Source organism: Harpia harpyja, chromosome 9 (genome assembly GCF_026419915.1).
Source record: "Harpia harpyja isolate bHarHar1 chromosome 9, bHarHar1 primary haplotype, whole genome shotgun sequence".
Lineage (NCBI taxonomy): Eukaryota > Metazoa > Chordata > Aves > Accipitriformes > Accipitridae > Harpia > Harpia harpyja.
In genome coordinates, this window is record NC_068948.1 from 32,106,826 (window position 1) to 32,131,896 (window position 25,071).

Genomic DNA, 25,071 nt, shown 5'->3' on the forward strand with positions numbered 1-25,071 from the left:
CGGTCAGCAAAGGGCTATGCTGCCACGAACCAAACCTGAACTCAGGGGGAAGGTGGAGGAGCAGCAGCAACAGGCACAGCTCCTTGCTCCTACAAGGATGCTACCAGAGCCAGGCGAGGGAAGAAATGCAATGCCTAGATTATTATAATATTATTAACAACAAACCCCATGCCGGCTCACAGCAGCTGGTCCTTAGGGCAGCTTTGAAAATACAAAGCGCAGCCTTGCCCCCCAAACCCACATCTCCCTATGACTCTTCTCCTTCCCCAAACCAAGAAGTGTAAGATTCCTTGGTGCAAAGATCCAGAGAGCTGGCCCCGCTGGCCATCCAAACCCCGTTCCAGCACTCACAGCAGAGCCTGCGAGGGCAGACAGCTTTGCCACCAACCTCCAGCTTCTGCCTGCAGCAGAGCTCCTGGAAAAGAGCACTCACCCAACAGGGCATCTGCACTGAGCACAGAGACACATGTGCTGTCTTGCTCTTCTGCATTGGGGGATCTTGCTTGGCTTTCCAGTCCGGTTGCCTCTCCACCAGTAGCCCCAGCCACCATTCCCAGCTGACCAGAGATGTGCATAGAGCACTGCTAACCCCAGCACCTGCCCTGGGCCAGGCTCACCACCCCCTAAATCCAAGGAGCACCTATACTCTCATGAAGGTACCAAAGAAGTCACAGCACCCTGCAGGACCAAGTAGCACTTCTCCAAGCATATTCCAAGACACAAGAACAAATCCTGCTTCAAACAACACTGCCAGGTCCCTTCGGGCTCAGAAGTACTCGTATCACCCAATTGGTAGCGCCCCAAGGAGCCCATCTCTCAGGGGCATCCGAGCACAGGCACCTGCCTGGCAAAAGGGATTTCCAAGTGACCAGCAGCCTCCATCCCTTGCCTTGCCACCTTCTGGCAGAGGTACCAGTACCCCAAAGCACTGCTCTCCCCTCTGCTGTGTGCTCCGAGCAGAAGCATTGCACCCAGTGGTTTCCCTGCCCCTAAGGAAAGGAAGAGGAGACATCCAGTTATCTTACTGATACCAGGTTTATTTTTCTCTTCCCTGCATTTCTGATACAAAGGATGTAACCAAGGTCTCCACAGAGGCAAGTCTTCTATAGAAAAAATAGTCATTAATCTCCCGTGGCAAAATCATCCCTGCCCTACAAAGAACACCCGTGCAGAATACAGCAGTGCAGGCAGGGACCGATACACATTCGCAGCCTTCTGCTCAGGTAAAAACGTATTAAAGCCTCCCAGTCATACAGAAATCAGCTACTCAAGAGAAATATTGTTGTTGCACACACAGCCACCAGGGCATTCACTAGACTTTTTATATGCTAGCTACAAAATTGGATGTAGTGTGTCATAGTGCAATACTTCCAGGTTTGGAGGGACCTAGCTAAGTCTGCATTAAGATCTTTTCTAGGAACTGTACTCCTGAGGAATGAAGGAAAAAAGGGGAGCAAAGATTTTATTTCATTGTGTTCAACAACTCACTTCATTGAACAATCATTGTGCTCTATTTAGACACACTGCATTTCCCTAGAAGAAAAAAAGAGATCTTGTGCGATATTTTAAACTATAATTGGTACAAGTCAGTGCCTAAACCTCTCAACTACACAGTCAGCAACTGGTTAATGCTGAAATACTCTATGTAAAAAAAAAAAAATAAAAAAGAAATTTACTATCATCTTTAATTTCTCTGGACTCATAGTCCAGTATCTTGAATCCTCTGAATGCAGACATTCCTGTCCTAACACTTCTGATCACTCCTGTTTCATATTACTGAGTTGACATAGAAAAAGGATCCTGACGTTGCTTTCCAGATGCATTTCCAGGCATTGGTTCTAAAAAAAGGGTTACTTCTCTGAAAACCAGCTGAAGTAAGACAGAAGAGAAAGATGAAGCAAAGGCCATCTCTATACTCTTGGTTGAACAGTGCCACGTTATTTTCTGGTCTGAAATGTGCAACATATCGTGGTTAAGAGGGTCTTTCAAAATGCCCAGGGAGCCTTCTCTGTGCAGAGACCTCTGCTATGCTGAGCACGCCTGGGGATGCGAATCTCCACGAGATGGACCAAGGCAAGCCAGAGGATGAGGTAGGGTACGGCAATCTCACACCGGAGCGGCTGCTGTGAGCTGACCTGTGCAGCAAGGCTCCGAGCCGATCTGTCCATACAGTGCAGAGGGGCCAGAGTGCAGGGTGAGGGTCACCAGTGCCACAGGAAGGTAAGGAGGGGAAAGGAAGTCCAGGGGAGATACTAGCAGCCTCTGTGGGAGCTTCTTTTATTAGTGAGCAGCAACAGGGGAAGGGAAGAAAGTGACTGGTTTTTAATCCTGTCCCAAACAGGAGAACATACATGGCTTTCCTTTGTGCCAGAAACCCAGTGCAGCCCAGGAGACGGCAGTCTCTCCTCTCACCTGGCCCAGGCCGAGGCAGGACATGCAGCAGCACGAGGGACCAAGGCTGGGAAGCTGCAGAGACACTTTACAAATCAGGCTCTGGACTTCAGTAGAAATGGCAGGAAGGGTCCACACCTTCCCAACACACACACACGTGCACACCCCCTACTCACACCCTGCCTTTCAGAACAACCTGAAAAAGCTGCCTGCTACAGGCAAACATCAACTGTTAAAAATAAGGCCAGAAAGAGACAAAGCGACAAAAATAAACAGTTTGGCAACAAAGCAAATGTGGCTGTTATGCAGAGGCCAAGTCCTGGTTCAAAACAGCACGTCTCCCTAACAAAAGGGCCTGCAAAAAAAGTGAAACTTCTATCCAAGTAAGAGGAATTTTTTCAGCGGAGGTTTCCAGAGGGCTCTTGGCAGCTCAACACGTTCCCCTTCCAGAGTGCAGGGGGCACCTGCCCCACTTGAGTACTGTGCTGGGGAGTGAGGGCTGCCCGAGCTGTGTGCCAGCTCCTGTCCTCTGGACACTAAATAAAATTAAACCTTTTCTGCTCCTGAGCAAATTGACAACAACCCCTTTCGTCCAAAGCACAGGCTCTGGGAAGAGCTTGGCAGAGGCACAGCTAGCTCAGCACGCTGACCCCCACGCCTGCTGCTTGAGCTCAACCTACAGCACTCTGAAACCTTCCTGAGAATGGCGGGGTCCATCTGCTTGCATTTAACCCGCTGCTTCTTGAGTCTGGGCAAGTGGTTCATTCTCCGAAACAAATGCAAGGGCCTTGCACAGAGCAAGGGCATCAGGAAGCCCTCATGCAGTACCTGTCCTGAGTAAACAGTGCCCATTTGTGGCACATCCATCGCTGCAGCCTCATGCTTGTCTCCTTGTGGGCTCTGTCATGTTTCTGCCTTTGTGTAGCTTCCCACAGACTGACTTCCACCCAGCAAGAAACTGGACCATCTCCTGGGAAAGGAAAAAGAAACACTCCCACAGCAGCAGCTGCCCAGACTGCACAGCCTGCTGGGGTGTATTACAGTCACTAATCTGACTGGCACTTTTAATGCTCCTTTTATGCTCCCCCGGGGTTTGCTTTTAAAGATGATTTACGTGGGTGTCAAGTGAAGTGTATTGGGTCAGGCCCATCACCTCCTTCATCCTGGAGAAATGCCCAAGAGGAGCCAGCCCTGTCTAGCCCAGCTCTTCCCTGTAAACCTCTATTATCAGCTGCATCTCTCCAGCCCTCGAGTGAGCAGTCAGCTCCTGCGGAGCTGATCCACTGTCTCTGCATGAAGGCCTCCACCTCCAGCAGCAGTCAGCAGCTCTGAGAGCCCCCATTGCGGAGTCCAGGGTCATGGCAACTAGGACAGCTCGAAGCCAGTGTTCATGCTGATTGCATAGCGCAGCTTCTCCCGGAGGATGCTCTTCTTGCTGTAGTTGGGAAGCTTGAGGAGGTTGAAACATGTAGAGGAGGTTGGGAGACGCCCGCCTGGCTCTTTCTTGCGGATTGTGAAGAAGCCCCGTAGCACACTGCCCAGTGTGTCACCGGTGTCCTGGAACAGGGCAGAAATGCATCACCCTTGCACTTCTCTGCTGTGCTCCTTCCAAGCAGGGTGCCTATACACAGGGCAGAGGTGCTAACACAAAACCCGTCTGCTGGGAACAGGGACAGTCAAACCTCAAAGCCCTGTCCCCCACAACAGCTAGAAAGATGCTCCTCTTGTAACTGCAACTGCCATTACACATGCAGGGTCCTTTCACAGGGTGCACAGGGGAACAGGATCAGAGGTACAGGAAGGTCCCAAGGAGAAAACACAACCCTGGAGACAGGCAGTAAGAGCCCAAGTGCTGCTGTGTGTGGGAGGAGGTAGGTGTAGCCACCCATATGCATCCCATTAGTGTAAGGTTGTTTTCGCCGTGCCCTATAGAGCATATATCTTTGCCTTAAGAGTTTTCTGGTCAGAGACGAGGAAGCTGGGCAGGGAAGGAGGCCTGCCACAGGCCTGGCACACAATGCATAAGACACGAGCAAGCAGGGTGCCTACCTGATCATCAGAGACTTCCACGCAACGGATGGAAAAAGGAGGCTTGAGGTAGGCAAAGCCCAAAAGTGGAGGCCTGGAGCAGCTGGTAACAAACTGAAAAAGTGACGGACAGTGAAAGACAGCAGCAGTGCGAGCAGCCTGGCTATAACAGACATGCGGCTAATGCAGTCACAGCAGACAGCTGCTTGGACTGGCATTTGAGCACCCCCCAGTACAATACTGCTGAGCTTTAGAGCACAGCTCTGCTAGCCTTTGAAAACTGCCATCTATGCAAGACTATTCACGGTGACACAAGAGCATTTATAGAAACTCTGCTTCCATGGCTGCCTCTCTGCTGGGGAGCATGGTGCAGATTTTAAGGTGTCAAGCATTCTGGTACTCCTATTAGCGCTGAAAGCACCCAGCTAACTGGAGGAGAACAGCACCAGCCCAACCACCCCAAATCGCAGGCTGGGCTGAAATGACTGCATTTACCTTGAGAAACATGGCTCTCTCCTCAGGGCTGAAGTCATTGGCTAGGATGTCCCACAGCCAGATAATGACCCGGTGACTCCCATGGAAGCCCCCATAGTACACCGTGTGTTTTCTGGGGAGAGAAATGTTGCAACACGCTTGTGTCCCACTGCAGCAGGAGGGTCACAGCTGCCAGCTGACGAGCGCGGGAAGGATCAATACCTGCCACGAGTCAGGGTTCACTGCTGCAGCAGACACTGCCAGTACTGAGTCCCCACCAATGCTTATGGGGCACTTGACCAGATAAAAGGGAAGGGCAGAGAGAAATTCTGCTCTCAGGAACCACTGGAAGAAAGGACCCTTCCCACTCATTAGTACTTTGTCCAAATTAGCTTTAAGGAACACGTTCTTCAGCTCCATTTGTTTCAGTCTGCTCCTCAAATTTCAATCAGGAGGGGCAGAAAGTTGTGAAAGAGTCAGTCTCCTGCAAACCTCCAAATAGCTATATAATAAAATGGCTTGGTCTGCTGAGTGAGAAGACCAGCAGACCAATTTGCTCACTTACTTTAAATCCTCGAGGTCAATCTCAGCATTGTCACCGGAGATCAGCCGCTGCAACTCTGGTGCAGAAAACATACGAATCCATTCAGGCTTAATGATCGACCTGAATCCACTGATGAGTGCTGCTGTCTGACTCTTGATTTGTGTGTGCATCCGGAAGTGAGCCATGAGATGGATGTAGCTGATCCTGTGTGTGACAGGGAAGGTGGCCGGGAGGGAGCCAGAGCAACAAGGTACACCCATCTAGCCAGTGCAGGAACAAGGCTGCTGACCTGTCTCTCCAGCCCCAAAGGGACTAGCACTGCCGAGAGATGCATTATACTTTCCCCTCCAGGGCCCTGCTCTTTATTTAAGCAGAAAGAGCTGTTGTTCTGCCCAGACTTTGCTCCCCGCACCCCCTGTTTCTAGGACTGTCTGCACATTTCTTAGAGCTCCTTCCCAACCCAGGGACTAGCTGGCTCTAATAACCACTTGTTTAACCTTGGTCGGACAGCAGATCACAGAGGGGAGCACATGTCCAACTCCTCTTTAAAGGATCAGATCCCCAGCCACAGGCATCTGTCTAGGTTTAAAAAACAACTGTCTGGGCTCTGATGCCACCTGCACCGAAACCCATGGCTGGAGAATCAACACACCAAAAAACACTTGGAAGATTTCCACCTTCATCCCAGGAGTATGGAAGAGGTGCACTGTTTATTAGAGGGAGACACCATCAGGCTTCCTCTTCTCACCAGCAGTCAAAACAACTGAGCTTGCTGATTCTTCTTCATCAGGTCCCAGGCAGACACCACCACAATCACATTGACTGGGTCTTCAGCTAGGTAACCTCACTCCACCATTAATAGACAGAACTGTTTCTAGATTGCTTCCACTTACAACACTTCTCCTGCTCCCTCCCAACTACCAATTTGTGTGCACATCTGCACAAAAGCTTCAAAGTTTCTGCTGTGAGTAGAGCAACATACACGACTTTCAACTTTCTCCCTGAGCTGACTTCTGACAAGCCAGAGAAAGATCCTTTCAAATGCAAACTCCCTGGTCGGAGCTCAAGAAGGGAAAAGACTGGGAACATCAGATTGCAGAGCACGACTAACAAAGACAAATCCTCAGGTAGGATCCAGCTTTCACTTGCCATTAAAGAGAACAACCCCCAGATTACCAGTTCAAACACACATCTACTTAATAGATATTTTATCCTTTTATGATCACTGAAAGGTATAGAGAAGAAAAAAAAAAAATTAAGGGAACAAAAAGGTGGGTTTGGTTTTCAGGCTCCAGAGTTGACATTTACGATAACTATCTAAAAGCCGGTTATCTGTGAAAATAGCTACAGGGCTCGGTGTCTCCTCTGATTTCCTGTGTCTAAAGTACGACTGTCGACTACATTTGAATTCACCACTGTCTCTTCTGAAGAACAGTGCTTTATACAACTGCCACATGTTATCATTCTGAGAAGATCTGTCTGCTCCAAGGTGTCTTTGAGCATCTGTGCCCTCTATGTTCACGACTGTGTGCCTGAATTGCTTTGAATCCATCTGTCTGTATCTATCACCATCATTAAATCCTGCAGAATCTCACAGACTGTGTGCCTTTGACCTCAGAAGCGCTGTTTCAAGAAGTAAATTGTCAATTTTTATTTTGCAAATCAAATTTAATACAATTTCTGCCGATGAACTGTAACCAGTAAATTCTATTAAGATATTTGTGTGCTCCTTCTACTCCAATCTATCTCAATTCATTCCAGATGCAAGCCCAAGGAACTAGAATGAAGTATTTTGCAGTGGCGACCTTAAAAATCTAATTGCTGTACTTACTTATTTTCATTGGTAACGGGAATGGTCTTCCCTCCAGGAACAAGTTCATGGCAAACAAGCTGAGGGAAGAAATGATTGTATTGCTAATTACTGCCTGGAACCACAATGGAAAGAAATGCCATGCTAAGCTGTTACCTCCCCATAAAACATTTATTTTTACAATAAAACAGTAGGTTTTAAAATTTAAGTAATAATCCTGCTTCTGCCTTGAACCAGTTTCACTTAACTATTAACATAGTAATTGAACAGTAGGGAACTCCGATTCTCCCACCAGTGGAGCCAGCCCTTCTTTGAGGAAGCCTCCTCTCTAGTCTGATCCATCACTGCTGAACCGCACACAAATCAATTCAAAGAGCCCTGGGGGACTGTCACAATCCCAGAATCCAGAGGCTGAACAAGCTCAGAGCCTTTGCATAGCTCAGTCTAACAGCACGATCCAAAGCTATCTGCTCCACAGGTCTCATCTGGGGCCACCTGAGTGACAGAGCTCCCTGGAGTTCACTGTCCCTCAAGCTGGGCACTCAAGGCATGAAGCGGAGAGCACTCAGAAAGTGAGACAGCTGGGAAGCATCTCCTCCCTGCCCTGCCAGGTGAGGGTCTGGGGCTCAGCTGACAGCACTGCTCAGAGATAGCGGCAGGGACCCTCTGGGTGCTTGCTAGAGCAACAGAGTCATGATTCATCTTTGCACCAATGCTAAGAGGCAGAAAGTCATTATTCACATATTACAGTGGCCTCTGTGCTTCAGTTCCAGGTGACTTCCAAGGTCAGAAGGGAGCCCAGCACAGGGAACGAGCTCAGCTCCTCTGTGCCCAACACAGGGCCGCACCTGGCAGGGACACACAAGTTCATTCAAGAACCACAGGGCTACCCCACCTGGCTGCTTCAGCGTGGCCAAAGCACAAGAAAAACAGGAGTGCCCGGGTTTATTTTAAAGTTTTGAGTGCTGCAGCCTTCAGTCTCTTACTGCTGGGCTGTCATATGCCGTTTCCTATCTTTATTTTTCAGGTGGAAAAAACGCCAAAACTGAAACCTCAGCAATACTGAGGCAGCAGCAAGGTGTTCAGCCCACTGCGCAGTGGATACAACCTCTCACTCCTGCAGAGCAGGGCTGTATCAATACTTAGCTGTCTTCCCATTCACCCTTGCAGCTTTGCAGGTGCATTTACACTGCTATTTCTGCTATCAGATGTATGCAAGCTAGGTCCAAACTAGCCAGCTTAGGAATAAGAAACTGCAGCATGCAAAGGTCTCAAGGACAAGCTGCCCCAGATAAACACTCCATGACTTAGTGGTCTCTGAGCTCTGTGCCACTGGATCAACACTGCTAACAGTGCCCAGGCTTAGCACTAGCTGGGGTCTCCCCACAGAATTTGCAGCAACAACAGCATACACAGACAGCGAAGGCATTTTTATCTTATCTATCCATATTTTCCAGCTATGCACACAGCATCACAGAATCCAGGGCTCAAGTGCAACCGAGTACCTTCAAGCCTTCATAAGGGACTGACAAACAGCCTTTTCTTCTCAAGGCCAAGAGATCTCCTGACACACTTTAAGTTTCTCTGACAGAAACTGCTACATTTAAAGAAAAGGAATTCCTCCCTACTCACACAGATTCTTCTTTTTAAAAAGAGGGGAAAATCAGTGATGCAGGGAAAGCACAAAACAATGTTTTTCAACTAGAAAAGAAAAAATCCTGGCACTGGAAAAATTTAGGGCAACCTTTTTTGTGGAAAAAGCTGTTCTCTGCCCACAGCTAAATATTGAATGAAGCCACAGAATCCTATGCCTGAGTTCAGAGAACCTCTGAAGCTGGGCCGGCTTTTCACAGCACAGGCATTTTTTTTTTTTTTGTAAAAGGAGAGCAGAGCTAAGTCCTAACCACAATCAAACACAAGGTCATTTACTAGTCAGTCCCCTCAGGATTCTTGTTCAGATGGGCCACACAGAGCATCCACCTGACATATCCAGAAACACAAGTACCAGAGTAAAAAGCGCTCTGCGCAGTGTGAGCTTCAACAGACTGCCTGACTTTTAGATGCTGAAGACCAGCTCTCAGAAAGCTCAGCAGAGAATAATAGCTGTCTTCTGCTGGCAAGTCAGACTGCAGGTGTATTTCTCTGTGCTAAGGACACTAATAAAAGCTAGGACACCTTTGCTCAGGAATCAAAACCTAGTTCTGCTGCCAACTGCTTATATTCACAATCTGCCACTTCTGGCACCACAGGCTTTCCCACAGCAGTGGGCAACAATCCTCAGGACCCCTCTCAGTGCTTCAAAGGTTCTTCCTGGTAGCATCAGCCAGACAAGCAAGGGAGACACTCCTGTGCAGAGCAGCCAGGATCTAACCAGGAGAAATAGGGACTGCCTGAGCCAGGGCTGTGGACTCTGACTATCAGTGCATAGAACCTCTGCTCATCACCACTTAGCATGAGGAGGATGTTTGCAACAAAGCAGAGATAACGTACAACACAGTCATTGAATAAAAACCTACCTGACCCATCACATCTTCATCATAGGACAGCGTTAAGCCCAAGTCACTGATATCACCATCATAACGCTAAAGGAACAACAGAGAAAGGGAAAGAAGATCAGTGTTTACCAGCAGGTACAGCAGTTCTGTGTTTTTGTACTACTCTCCCACTAAGTGATCCCCAGCAGGCATGAGGCACCAAAGCATAACAAATACATGAGTTGCTCTAGGTTATGGGGAGACTGCACAAGAGCTGAGACTAAAACTTGGGATTTCCCGATTGCCAGTTCCAGGTTTACAACTTCAGACCCCTTTCTCATCCCTGCTTGCCCCAGTAAAAACACAGGAGAGCCACCTGCCAACCTGCTTCAGAATCACCAGTTACTTCCAGGGTGTTTTTAAAGATGATCAGTACCCCAAAGGCATTTGCAAATCTAGTATTTCTAGCAGCAGCCAGCGATAAGGGAGTTGAACAACAGGAAAAGTAATGCTCAAACCTTAATTGAAGTGAGATTTTTATAGAACTCAGAGTCCAAGGAGGGAAGTTCATCTACGGAGCTGTAGAAGACACTGTGGTGGTGCCCAAGTAGCTGACTCAAAAAGAAGGAAGCAAATGGTACATCCACAACTATTCCCTACAGACAACAAGAATGCATAGGTAAGGTCCTGTTGCATACTTGTTTTGTTCAACATCTTTGGTTACCAATGATCGTATGTTGTGGAACAAGTGCAAAGATGCAAGACATTGAAATCAGCTAAGAAAACCACATCCTCTTAAAATCCATCAATTAGCGGAGCAATCAGGTGCAAAAAGGCAACAGCGGAATTCCATGTTTCCTTTAAAAGAACTACCTTACATGGAGAGGGTCATTCTGTCATTACATCCTCCTTTTAGCCACATGTCCCTTTAAGTAAGGTATCAACAAATGGATGCTTGTAAGGTGTAACACCAAAATAACAGACTATTCCAGCTAGTGTCTCCAGCACCAAGAAGAATAATCAAGGTATGTCCCAGGTTTTACCTCCAAGATTATTTTTAATACATGCTTGAAGAAGTGCCAGACTGCTCCACCATCAGTATCTTTATCCAAGTCATTTCTTCAAACTCACCTCTTCAGTAACACCTCCCCAAGCATATGACAGATGCTCTCAAAGGCAAGGGGCACCATCATAGAACTGCATCTGAACAGTGCTATACCAATAGTGACAATATCCTAATGTGGTACTTTTGGCTCACCTCATATACAGCCTTCCCAAGCATCTTCCCCACAAACTCGAAGAGCTGTAGGTAGTTCTCATGAATGTAGGACGTTGGGGATGGATACAGCCTCTCATCACCACTGGTTGTCTGCACACAAACAGAGATAACAGCACAGTGAGCCAGTCTGTTTCTGTTTGCAATGGGTCATCACGGTCAGCATCTGCAGCCCTGTGTCATACCTTGAACAAGTTGAGTGCAGGGTCAAACACTTTTTTTATTATCTCTTCCAGAAACTCTTTGAAGACGCCATCTTGATCAATACCAGCCTCATCGACTCCCAGATCATTCACAAACTTCACTCTGATCACTCCCTTCATGGCATTCTGGGAAAGCTGCCGTAGCTGTTCATATCCATCCTACACAGACCAGAAGAGCCAGAGGACAATCATACAGGGAGACACATGAAACACCCACACAGACATGCAGCAGAGACACGGAGACAGATACACCACAGAAATATGCATTTGTCATTGAATTTTGTGTTCAAAAAGACCAGCATTTTTCCCAGTCTAAACTCCAGGTTTGTAGCAGTCTGAACTGAACTAAGGTCCAGCATTTTTCTGTATCATCACTTCATACAAAAGCAGCCAGAACTGGCACTGGGTCCCTCAGCAACCACAGAGAAGGTAAAAACATATTCACACCCCATATTCTTGTCAGGCCAAGTTACTGGCTTGTTGGTTGGCTTCTGCAAGCCAGGTCACTCACCTCCAGCATACGTGAGCGGCGGATAGTGATGTGTGTGACATGAGGTGATGCGGAGCTGGTTTCAACCAGCCCAAGCTTCTCCTTCTCCTTTGTAACCATGTTTCGGAAAAGCAGCACCCTCTTAAAAAGAAAACAGATATAAGTTTTCATCCACAAGGATCCTTATCCTCCAGTGCAGCAGGGCTTTCAGATGCTCCTGATGCACACCCAGAACTAGCTCTTGGTTGTCCTGTTCCCAGCTAGGCCCAACGATGCCACTGTCACCTACTCACTAGAAATAGTGGGATTTACCTCCTTGTTCCCCAGTAGGGCAGAGAAATCCTTGAAGCTCTGCTTTGGGAGAGACAGGGCACTGACAATACTGAAAACAAAAGCACCTTTCCTATCACCACATAAAAAAATGTCATCTCTGCAGATTTGCTACCTGCAAAAAGACACTCTGCTTTTTTTCTCCAAAGCCACATTATGCACTGCTGGATGACTCTATGCAGCTGCCCACACAAATAAGCTCTCTCTCAATGAGAGAAATTAAGACAGTTTAGAGCAAATATATTGGGGTGAGTTGGGGGAGGGGGGAGAAGACTTCTGTTCAACTGGCATTTCTATCACAAGCTCCATGTCACAAAATGCTTAAGATGCATGTCCCTTCCATCCCAGGCCATCCGGGTCACTGGCTTTTCAGCCTCCATCCTCTGCCCCTGTCCCACTCACATTCTTGTGGGGAATGACATGCGGGATGTATTGCAGGAGCAGCTGGGCTCGTTTCTTGTCCTTGTCCAGCTCCTGGAAGAGCACGCTGGGTTTGAGGTCCCTTTACAAAGAAAGGCACAGATTCAGAGATCCCTGAGAAATGCCCAGGTGTGGTAAATAGCTGGGGGTAGGAGAGAGAGGAAACCTGTAATGATTTCAAAGACAACTTAAGTGCTCAGGTGTACACATCTACGAAGCCCAGAGACACTCAAGCCATTAGGTGCTGAGTCAGTTTTCAAAGCATCACCCTCCATGAGCAGCAGCTAATCCTTACACCACAGAAGAGAAGCACAGTAGGAGGGGTATCCTTAAATGCAAACATAGGGAGCAGTTCTGACCTTGATCTCACAGGTAGAGAGACAGGCACTCTATTTAAAGTAAGCTCCACCCACAGGGGAGCTGGTGCACTGGGACAAGCACACAGCTGCACACAATCCTTGCCTCAAGCTGGACACTTACTTGCGTAACCAGTGATCCTCAGGAGCAAAACGCCTGCGGCAGTCCCTTTCATATAAGACCATGAGCCAGCCATGGACAGAATGAAACAGCTCCAGGGTCTCCCCTCTGGCATTCTCTGAACAAAAGGAACAAAGCAGCAATGTCCAGGCACCCTAGGTAACAGGAGTGTCCAAGAGCAACATGTTGATCATCTGCCCCACACTAATAGGACAGGTGTATTTCTCCTAACCTCCACTGCCTTCAGAGGGAAGGAAGAGATTTTGTGCCTCCCAGATGACAGTCTCTTCTTTGATCAAAGTGAAAAAACTCTTAGCCACCTCAAAGCCATCTCAGCCAGCTCCAACTGAGCCATCACAACCGAAATGGACTATCTCATCTAATTACCAGAATTGAGCTGTACCATATTATACCAGCATATAGATCAACACTAGATAGCTACGGAGACCCTAGCAAGCCTGCTCTGCTTTGTAAATGCACTATATTATTCTTGTCCAGTACACAGCCCAGTCATGCTAAACTCTATCTCTGGCAAAAACCAACATGCCCATCATGTCTGTTACACAAATTCTTATTGGAAATAGAAGAGTGCACTGTATTTGGTGCCAAGCACAACAGTGGCATCTGGACACCAAAAGACTGGGACATATTCTCATGCCACACAATGTAGTATGGGTTTTCTGTGCAAATAATAATTAGCAGAAGCTTCAAATTCCAAAATTAACGCCATTTGTTGTTCTAATAGTAACATCAACTCAAGCTACTAAAAGTACTTACCTACAATTCCATCCCAGATCATCTTAAATACAAAGGAATTCAGAAAAGACGAGATGGTAACAAGCTCTTCCAGTTTGAATGAAATCTGCTCTTCATAGACTTCTATATCATCAAGAATCCTATCAGAGAAAACAAATGCAAATGCACAAGTGTAAATTTAATTCCCTTTTGAAATTTTCATAAAGGCACATTATCCTTTAGCAGCAGCTCTTATTTCTATGACAACTGACACCCATGAGGATCTGAAGTCATAAACAACTAAACCTTATTTATTGATTTTGATCGATATCTGATCCTAACAGAAAACAGTACGAAATATCTGAGAAACAAGCAAAGCCAGTATTTCATAGTTAAAAGGACCTATGCCCTCATCCCCAAGAAAACTTTTTCATCATTCAAGCTAAGAAAACTGTCTCTACTGACCAGCAAGGGCAATTTTCCACCCCCTCTCCCATCCTTTGTGTTGTGTAAGTCTATGAGCAAGACAGCAAAGGAGTTGCAAACAGAAGCACATAAGCTGGGGAGCTTTCCTGCAGCAGTATTGTAACATTTTTCCTCAAAGCTTATCTCAACTCATCGAAGTGTTTGCTTTGGACTGACACAATTGTTGTCCATAAGCAGCAGAAGAAATGTTTCCTTCCGCTCCCTAGCCAGTGCTGTAGTATATTGTTACCAGTTCAGCCAGCTGCATGTGGCTGAGCAGGAAAGTCCTTTTGATGTCTTTTATTTCTCAGGGCTCTATCTGAAAAGCTTGCTGCTTTACTCCGCCTAGTTATCTTTATGCAAAAGCAGCAATACCATAACTATTCCTCTTGAAACTTAAGGAACACAACAGCTTCGTGTTACAAATCTAGAGAGCACCCTCTGCTTGCTACCTACGTGATAAGGTGGCGGGAACAGTCACAGAAGAGCATCAACATGGCCAGCAGCCTCTTGGATTCCTCCGTATCATTATTCAAGCACTCCAAGAAGAGTTTTAACCCACCCTGTGGTCCCAGCTCACAGATAAAAGCCCATAATTTGGGCAACAGATCATCCAGGTAAGTGAGGCCTAGCAATGGAAAAATATAAAACACACTCAGTAAAGCCTGTTCTGCCTGCTCGTTCATGCAGGCTCAGAGAGACAAACATGACTTGGAGCTGAAAGATCCTTTTGCAAAGCAACACTTTACTTGAAAGAAACATAAACATCACATTTGGCTCCCAAGCCCGTCTGCATTAACAGGAGATGTACAATCATCAGGAAAGCAGAAAAAAGCTTTTAACGAGACATTAATCGTTTGCACATCTGAAGCTCTTTCCCGCTAATTATTTTGCAACTTCTGAAAAGAATTTATTCCTGTGATCCAGTCACCATTACAACCATCTTAGAGATGAGAACACAGAGAACAGGGCTGTACCTGTGGTCACCACTATAGCCACAAACAAAGCATCCAAGGCTCTGGACTCATTCCTCTGCTCTAGCCACTAGACCAAAACAGTGCTTATCTCCTCCTCCATCCATTCCTAAGACAGGTAATTTGTTCTTAAGATGTATGAAAGCATTCAGCTTTTCCACCACATAAAGATTAATATTGCTAGGCTTCTCGAAAACACTGACTCAGTCTCAAGTTTGATATGGAGTAAGCAAGGTTTCATTATAGGAAAACTTGCCTCAATTTGTATTCTGGAGAGTTAATGCTTGATAAAGAAGTGATGAATGTTATTGATCAGATGTATGATTCAGGATGGAACAAGCCTTCCACCCAGCCAGTCAATAACTGTTGTCAGTAATAAAACTACCAACAAGTCAACAGAATTTAATAAGAAAAATCTATTTTTTCCTCCACATTTTAAGTTATTTGAAAAGCACAGATGTGCCCTGACCTGTGAGTATCTGTAGGCGGATCTGTGTTAGTGTTGTAAGCGTGGTCTGGTACAGGACGCAAATACTGCACACCTTCTGCACTTCTGCTGAGTCCACTCGCTTGCCTCCAACAGGCTTGAGAATGTTGCGGACAGATGCAGACTTCTGGAAAGCTCTTTTGAAAAGATCTGGTGACAGAGAAGCACATGAGAAGTGCTATTTGAAACCATTTCTCATTCTCAGCCACCTGGCAGCCCTGCAATAAAGCAGATTTTAGCAGATGGGGTCACTCCACAGACAGCAGGTTTTGGTGGACTTTTCTGGCAGAACACTGCATAGCTGCTAGCAATGCAGAAGTGTATTTCAGTGGGGACATTAGTCTAGAGCTTAAAACCCTGCCAGAACTGCAGTAACTAATGACTACAGGATCTAGTACTATCGGTAGCAGCTAGAAAATAGCTAGATTACAGCTATCTTATTCCAAATACTCTTCTGCAGAATTGCCACGCATCACAGGTCCATGAGCTTCACCTTGCTTTTCACCTGGGAAGCTGGCCTCCCATCTTGCCTTGGGAACTACTAATTTATGCAGTAAGCACTTCAGCTACTTGAGAAACAATGAAAAAAACCTGCTAAAATAAGCAAATATTTTCACAGCACCAAAGAAAGAGACTTGCCCCAGGTCACAGAGGCATTCTGAGCAGGAATTGCAAATAGGAGAGACCATATCTCCACCTAAGCAGCAGCAGCTGCTGCCAAGTAATTACTCAAAGCTTTTAGCATAAGTGGAAAAGTCAAAGCCCAGTGAGTCTGTGAGAGAGAAAGACACGTGTACACACATACACACAGAGACACAAAAAAAGCAACCCTCCAGAACTGACTCTTCATAGGAAGGCTGTTCTGAGGGGAAACTGGCTGTGTTGGCAGCTGAGCTATCTCCTGATTCTCCAGCAATTTCTTGCTGAGCACATCACTGAAGAGGATGCGGATCATATGGACTCCCCAGAGATGCTGCAGTTGCTTTGTCAGCAGAGGCATGGACTCATTCAATCTAAAAGACAAGTCAGAGAGACATTTAAGAAGGCAGGCTGGAATAAAACACCAGTGACACTTTGATACATTTAGCTCATAGTCAAAATGGAGTATGCACCCACCCTACAGATGGTCCTCATAGGAAGAGCCGATATACAGGTCCTGTATTGAGTGTACCAGTATGGCCACTGTTTACCAGTCTAACTACACTAAATGCATTTCCTCATGTAACAGTCTGTATATAAATGCAGCAATTTATATTGTACAGATACAACCTGAAATATCTGAGAAGTTATTCTGAACAGGGTCACACTGTTCATCTCAATATATAAAACACACTGCAGCATTAAAAAAAAACAAAAAAGGAAAAAATAAAGAGAAAGGCTTAATCATCTGTCACCATAAGGTCCTCCTCACTTACCCATAATCCACAGTCTGTGAAAACCAGCCCAGAACAGGATGCCAGTGGGTGAGGTTGGATTTCTTTTGTGAAACATACTTCTGGCAGTAGGAGAGCATGTGAATGAGCACACCCACAAAATGAGCTGTCTCCTCCTCAAGAACTTTATCATTCAGGGAGCCCAGGTACACAAGATTACCTGGTGGAATGACCAGCACAGCAAGACTTAAAAGAGGAACAGATGCTGTGGGACAGTGATTACAGACATAATAGACTAAATGAACTCAGAGCCGTTTTCAAGTCCAGGAGAGGATTTCCGTGAAGAATGACTATTAGAGGCTACCTTGCAGCAAGCCTTTTCCAGCACACATCAACCACTAAGGTGGCATATCACTTTGGCCACCTTCTCATCTCTATCCCACCAACCCCTTCTACAAAGTACTATAAGCTACAGACAATCCATGGTTATTCCAGAGTTCCATCTGTTCCTCTTGTTACTTTTACAGAAATGCGAACTTAAATATCTCAGTAGCATGTCTCTTTAAGGAAGTTAGATTCAAATCTGTTACGCTACAAGACTTTCCCAGAGTCCAAGTGAAAAGCTAGCAGAGATAATACTTCACAGTTGAGGCATGATGACATGTATACAAGAGCAAGACTCTGACCCCTCCTCCATTTGCAAGGGCCTTAAACCATGTTTGCAGTATCCCAAAATATATTTCAGTTATTATTTAGAAACTAACTAAATAAGGATAAAAAATATTATGAGTTGGAGAAAGCTGTGACCCAAGGAGAAAGAAGATCTGACTCAAGACTCTCTTCCATCCACAGTAAAAAAAGAAGCGTAACAGGTGCTTACCTAACAAACAAAGAGTGTGACTTCCTTCTAAGCACACACAGACATCTCGGCATTGTGTTTCACGACTTAAAAATAGGATGAACTTGCGGAAAAGATCATGAGACTCTATCACTGCCAGACGCTGAAAGACAGAATTTAACTGCCAGTGAGGCTGAGAAGCATCACACAGAACAATAACACCTGATCTGGCATCAGCAATTTGAATTGTATTTTCTTTCCAAATAAAGCAGCAAGTTGAGACCGTTGCACTGAAGAAAGTGTTTGACATGAAGGTGGTCTACGAAACAAAAAACCTTGCAGATGAATAGGCCATGTTCTAGTTGTAGACAGACCTTTGCAACTACCTGTCTGCAAGAACACAGAATGCCCATTTGGCACAAAACTTGCCTGTCTGCACTAAGCTACACAGAGGAGCAGTCAAATTAAATTAGATTAGTGGACAGCCTACTAGTTACCATCACAGATTCTCTGCCATGCAAGACCGATTTCTGCTTTGGCTCTGTCTATGGTTACAGAAATGGAAGAATAAGGACATGCAAAAATTCAAGCTGTGTGTCACATATGCCTTTATTTTTATTTTATTTATTTTAGGGCAGTTCAGCCCATCATCCCACTGGTGTTAATAACTTCTGTGGTATTAGAAACCCAGAGTATCTGGAGGGTTTAAGGATCAACACTTCCACAACAGAGAGTTGAAACTGGCAAAGACAGAAATGCCAATGCTCTGTTCCAAGAGCTGATAAAATGGAATAACAAGTGGTCTTATGTGACATTCAGCGGATTTTTGGTACTATTACATCACCCACTTACCTCAGGTGTTAGAGTAGCAAGATGAGTCATTATAGCAGGCACAGACATAATATGGATCAGAAACGACCTCAACAGATTGTCTGAAAACTGCGCAGCAACTACAGGGCTACAGAGGGAAAAATACTTCAGTGTAAGAAACCTGACCTAGCGAAGTAAGACGCAGTCTTTAACCAAGCCATCCAGAACTGGTGGCTGATTCTACCCTCGTCAAGAAGCATCACGGGAAAAAGAACATTCACTTAACACTTCTATTATCACAGCAAGCTCACAAAATTGCTCACGACACAAAGGAATATAAGCTAAACAGTTCACAGCATAATGTATTTTCACACAGCACATCCATACCACCCAGAGCACTATAAGGGTTATATGGTTCATCTGCTAAGTTCCCCTTCCCCCCGCTGCCATAGTTGTTTTTCTTAGTGAGAAGTTAGGTGACATATTCAAGGGCATCCACTGCTACTCTACTAAACATCACAACCTCATCATCCCAGCAGTGACAGCTACAGAAGGGCAGTGGCACACAATTAACCACTGAAGTCTTAAAAGAATGCTCATTACTAGCAGTAGATTTCCAAAGTGAAGAGACATCGGCTCTGTAGAGATGAGGTCAGGGTAACAGCATATTTCCCTTATTTTTAAGAGAAAGACTGAACCATTAGAAAGACCTGCACCCAACTTGTTTCAGGGACAAACTTTGCCCCTGCAAATTGACTAACAGGTATATCTGCATCAGCAGTTCATCGTGAAGAGGCACAACCATATTTGTTCAGAAAACTCCAACCCCTTCTGATGGTTTAACAGAAAGACATACGGATACTGTACTCTGAACTGGAATTGCTCTCCAAAGCCTAGGCTCATACTAACACTCATTACTGACTCAAGAGCATTCTGATCTGAAAAAGGATGACAGGAAAGTGAGCTACTTGCCTAAAGCAGCTTCTTTTATGAGGGTGATACTCTCAATGGCACAAAAAGACTGGCAGAATGAGAGTCTTCAAAAAAACACAATAAAGATAAATTTGGCTGCATATCATCCCAAGCAGCTCTGGCTGGCTTACCGCAGTGCAAGAGAGAAGATGGCAGTTAAAGAGCCTTTGGACAAGGAAGGTCTGGATCTTGCCAAGCCATTAGTTAGCAAAATCTGGAATAAAAAAAAAATAAAAACCCAAAACCTCCTGAAGTACTCAGAAAAAGATTGTGATTACTCCTGAGAGACATTATGTTTATTTTCAGAGCAGAGAAAAAGAACAACACCAAAGCAACCTAAAAACCAGTTACTACAAGTCAGAACTAGAAGGGCTTCAAGATAATAATGGCATAACAGAGAAACTGCAATCAAATCAGAGACTCTACAGTACTTCTTTCTCACAGGGTTCCCAGGCCTTTTAAAATTAACAGGCAAGGCTCGTAGGTGCCTGGTAATATCGTTCTCATTTAAAAGATTAAGAAAAACTACATCAATTCCTTTCCCCTTCAGAACAGTAAACAAACCAAATCCATACAAAAGGGCATCAGCAAAGTTTGGAAAAAAATATTCAAGAGCCCTTCCTGTCTATCTCATTACGAGACGATTAAGTAGGATTTACATTCAGCAATAGTGACAAAAAGGAGATGGTGTATTCGATCTCAAGCGCTTTGAAGAAAAATATGCCCACGTGCAAATCACCAGTGTTCCACAACCAGCTTCTCCCTGACACACCATCACAGAGATCATAAAAGCTTCCTCAGAACAAGGCCCACAGTGCAGGACTGGGGCTTGTTTTGAATAAGGTGAAGACATAACTGTATCAGCCTGAGACTGACCTGCAGCACAGAATAAAATCCCTTCTGATTTAGATGTCCCATGATGTTTGCACAGATGTGGTTCATGGCAGGCCTCAGGGTTTCACCTTCCGGGTTAAAACACTGATGTTACTAAATCAGCATCACAGCTCCACTCTTTACTTCCTTACACACTATAAAACAGTTTGTCAGTTCATAAGCCCTTCCTGCACAAAGTCCTTACCCTTATATGCAAACCCACCATTTTAGCAGCGTTTCACATCAAGTCTTGTTTAAGGTATAAGAGTCATATTTCCTCACGATACTTGTCCACCTTTTCTATGGGTATTTCCTACAAAAACCCAGAGCTAAAACCACATTCCATTACCCTCTGAACACTTCTTGTGTGTGAGATTTTGGAGCATTATAAAAACGTTGCTGTTCTAAGGGAAATAGCCTGTCTAATCTCAAGGGAATCCTTGCTGCCCATTCTATGCTTTGTTCAAGCACAGAAGCACAATGAATCTTTGTGGTAAGCATGGGGAGAAGAAGATGAGCAGAAACAGTATTCAGTGGATTTTAATAGCAAATCCCAGATCAGTGGCTTAAAGTATTGAATTGGATGCACCAACCTTTTCCCCGAAGGATTTTCCATGTAGAAGTATCTGTGAAGGTGACAAGCATTGTGAGGTGCAAATTGACCAGTCTGGAGTCTTGTAAGATGTCAGGCTGCGATAATAAACACCAGTGTTAATAAATCAAATTAGCTTTGTGCCAAGCTACAGAACTGTTAAATGCAGGGAGACAAAACACAGAGACAATGTTCCTTACCTTAAGCTGCTTGAGAAATTCACAGCAAAACCACAAAATATCTTTGATCTGTTTGATCCATAAGAGCGTAAGATCCTTGGAGAGTGCCAGTGACACATACCACACCTGAGGAAGGCAGGATACAAACGGAAGCAGTGATCAGTATTTGTGCTATAGATTGGCAGAATACATTACCAGGAAGCTTTGTAACAAAACAACCTCCTCAGTGTCCTTCTGAACCCAGCAGCAGAACCAAGTTATTTCTCCCCCCAGAATTCACTGGGCTGGTCAAAGCATATCACCCACCACAGAAAGAAATTGCCCTTTAACTCCTATAGCTGGATACAGACTAAAAATACCAGAGGAATACTAAAGGACTTGTTCAAACTTTCACCATGGAATCTCAGCAGTGTTCAGGGGCTTTTGAAAGCTAAAGTTCAAATATCACCAACCTAAATACCCACACATAGAATTAAAAAAAACAAACAACCCTCCCACCCCCAAACAAAAAAACCCCATCCTGCTGACCTTGGGCTCATTCTCAACATCCATACTATTAAGAATACAACGGCACAACTTTTCAAATCTCTGTGGAAAAAAAAAAAAGGTGGCATTAGTTCTAACTACAGGAAGGGCTATTCTGGAAAAGCACTAGGAACAGCTCAGCAGAGGGAGCAAGATACCTCCGTATCAAAACAACAAATGTTCCAAACGCATTCCCTACAGACAGTGCCAATGGCTCCCTTCCTGAGAGTGCATCTACAGGTCACGCTACAGCTATGCAGAAGAGTTCCCTCCCTGAACACAGTGCTCATAAAAAGGAAGAATTTCTCAGCCTTCCCTACTAAACTGCCTCCCTCAACAGCACTTGGCTGAAGCCAGGAAAAGCATCTTCCTGTTGGGGTTCAGCTAGAACAGCTTAATACTAAGGAGTGCAGCAGTGTGTTCCAAACTCCCAACCATCATGGCTCTCAGCAGAACTCGGCGATCACATCCACAACTCCTTCATTATTATTTCAGTCCAGTTGTATTTGCCACACACTTGCAAGTTATAAAGCCATTCCGAGCTACAGAATTGGCTGCTGTGGTTATCCTGATTGAGAGTGGTGTCCAGAAATAAAAGTGGAAATGAGCACAGTCTAGTCCTTGGCCCAGCAAGGGACTTACTTGCTGCTGGAAGGGGAAGGAGAAGAGGAATTAGAACAGACATATTTCAGCAAGGCACCCAATTACTGTAATGCAGAACTTCGAATTGATGCCACCGCTTGAAAAATCTGTATGTAACATACACTTTTTTTTTTTTGATGCTGTACATACAGAAAACTACATTTGCAGTACTTGCACCATCATCATCATCAGAGGAGTTTGATGAAACAGAGATTAAAAAAAAGTCACCCACTGCTGCTGCAATTTAAATGCAGCCTTTCATTTTCCAATTGTTTTCCTTATAATTAGCCCTTGCAGTTTCCTGGGGCAAACATCATCATTTCATAGACGCTACAGCAAAGGGCTTCACTCTGAAACCGCAAATTCAGAGCATGGTCAGAAAAGTCGTGATACAAACAGCCTGCGCACTACACTCTGCCACGATAGCTCTTTGTGAGCTTGCCACAACATACCTGCCTGGGGAACTGATGCAGCTGACAAAATCATAAGGCACTGCTCAGTTACTAAAGTTGGCATGGTCACCAGGAAAAACATTTGTTAAACTATGCCCTGAATACAGAACCACTACTAAAAAATTCAAGGGTTCTTCTATTTCATTCCTACAAGCAGATCTCTCCAAGAAGGACTAGGAGACAGAGATCACATATCTGAAGCCAAAATATATCGCAGGAATCTACATGATCACTGGTCATGTAACTTAGATAACTAATTAAACATTTTTTACATGTTAAAGTATGTCCTCAAAAGAAGAAAAGCATGTCAGAGTAGCAACCTCACCTCTTTGTCCTCTTTATGATTAAATACAAACAGCAGTTTCCTAGCAATTCTGAAGACAGAAAGAGCACTTCTTTTACTTGAGCCAGATTCATTTGTCCCAAAGAAATCCTCCACTTCTCTCCTACCAAAGTGGGAAAAATGAGCATCGGTAGTTGAAAAATCAAACACATGTCTCCAGAGAAGAGCAAAGCACAGAAGGTAGAATTTCACACACCTTATCTCCCTCTGCAGGCGGCATCGACAGAGAAATCTCCTGATCAAAGCTTGGACCTGGACTGCAGCACGCTCCCTCTCCTTCAGCTCCCTTCGCTCCTCTCGAGCCTGGCGTGCTTTGTCGAGGAACTGGGCTTTGGACGACTGGCTCGCACTGAACATTTTTACAACCTACCAAAACGTAAATTTAAGGAAACAAAGAATCATTGCAGCAAACACCTAGAAAACTAGAAGCAGAGTGGACAAAACGCAAGGGTAATTCTTTACATTATTTCTGAACAGACTACCTGCACCCAACATTTCAGTAGGGGAACGGGAGTGCCCAACAGCATAGAAAGAAGTGCGTGCAAAGTACAGCCTAGGCAAACCCAAAGGTACTTGTCAATGGGGCTGTAAGAACACAAAAACACTGATACCAGAATCATTCCAGCAACGTCTGCAACCTAATGCAGGCAAGTAGACATTAAGAGGAAAAAAAAAAAAAAAAAAAAAAAAAATCAGTGTGCTGTCATTGCATTCCACTCCCTGCAGTCCAGCTCCCCTTTCCAGTCTTGGCTGTTTTCATTTTCTTGTTTTCAGATAACACAGAACAATTCTATAGGCAAGGAAATGAAGGAAAGGGCACAAGGGATGCCTGGAAGCTAATTTATTGCCACTCAACAAGACAAAATGCACAGAGTCAACAACAGCTTTATAAATACTTGACAATGAACTCACCTGAGGGCTTACTTCTTCAAAAGAAGTGTATGATAATCATTTATACACAAACATGATCCTCATCCACTGGCTTCAGGCAGCTCCTGTACAGATAAGCACATTACCTGCAGATGATTTGGGGATTTAGTCTTTACCTTTGCAGTTCTAAGTGCTTTTGACCAGACTTACCTCTCACTGTGTCCTCAAGAAAACGTTAAGTCAAAAAAGCTTCAGGAGAGGAGAAGCAGCACCACTGCTTAGCTGTGATCACTGACACAGGTAGCTCCTCATACTTCGGAGTGGGGAAGAAACAATTCGATGTGTGACAAAAGCAAAGGCCATCCTCAAGCGTGCCAGGGCCCTGGGAACCAGTGAGACCTGAGCAGCGACCACCCCAGAGTGAGTGTTTCCCACTCCACCAGTGGGGGCAGGACCCACAGTCCCAGAAATGGCCTCCAACACTTTGGGACTTGCCCAAGCCACTAGCAAAGCAGCCAGCAGAGACAGCCCCCCACCCCGCCCCAGCCCCAGATGCCCATCTCACAGCAGCCTGCCCACCGGGCCCCACAGCCGCCACAGCCACAGCCACAGCCACAGCCACAGCCACAGCCACAGCCACAGCCACAGCCACAGCCACAGCCACAGCCACAGCCACAGCCCCCCAGGCCCAGGCCCTCACCCTCGCCCCGGCGTCGCCTACACCGCCGACGGAAGCCGGGCCGGGCCGGGCCGGGCCGAGCAGCCCCGGGGCAGGTCCGTCGCCCGCGAGGCCGAGGCCCTCAGCCCGGTTGCCCGGCAGCCCCCGCCTCGTACTCCCGTGTCCGCGCTCTGGCTCCGGCCGGCAACTCGCGCTGCCGCTGTCGTTCCGCCCGCTCGTTCTCTCGCTCGCCCGCCGGCTCCGCTCGGCTGAGGGGAGAAAGGGAAGCCGGCTCCGGATCTCGTTGCCGCCGGATAGGTCGGGTCGGGCCGGAGGCGGGAGTGCAGCGCGGCACCTCGCGGGGAG

At 45.8% G+C, this 25,071-nt stretch overlaps 1 protein-coding gene across 4 annotated transcripts; it reads right to left on the minus strand.

Moving 5' to 3' along the window:
* Positions 1-1,018: 1,018 nt before the first annotated feature.
* Positions 1,019-25,029, minus strand: UBE3B (ubiquitin protein ligase E3B). 4 transcript variants are annotated; one of them, XM_052797700.1, is made up of 29 exons: positions 24,748-25,029; positions 24,258-24,360; positions 24,090-24,172; positions 23,374-23,543; positions 23,160-23,280; positions 21,744-21,803; positions 21,237-21,341; positions 21,038-21,134; positions 20,448-20,533; positions 19,703-19,785; positions 18,642-18,747; positions 17,832-17,952; positions 16,994-17,171; positions 16,422-16,591; positions 15,561-15,728; positions 14,574-14,745; positions 13,695-13,813; positions 12,921-13,035; positions 12,423-12,522; positions 11,712-11,831; positions 11,183-11,359; positions 10,980-11,090; positions 10,240-10,377; positions 9,764-9,829; positions 7,269-7,327; positions 5,459-5,641; positions 4,915-5,026; positions 4,441-4,533; positions 1,019-3,948 (listed from the first exon to the last, which is right to left on the minus strand). In XM_052797700.1, exons 4-29 carry the CDS (start codon positions 23,532-23,534, stop codon positions 3,757-3,759), a joined length of 3,213 nt encoding a protein of 1,070 aa, XP_052653660.1. In that variant the 5' UTR covers positions 23,535-23,543; positions 24,090-24,172; positions 24,258-24,360; positions 24,748-25,029; the 3' UTR covers positions 1,019-3,756. The 4 variants fall into 4 exon arrangements, with proteins under 4 accessions (XP_052653660.1, XP_052653657.1, XP_052653659.1 ...); XM_052797697.1 differs by having other exon boundaries at positions 24,258-24,429; XM_052797699.1 differs by lacking the exon at positions 24,090-24,172 and having other exon boundaries at positions 24,258-24,429.
* Positions 25,030-25,071: the final 42 nt, after the last annotated feature.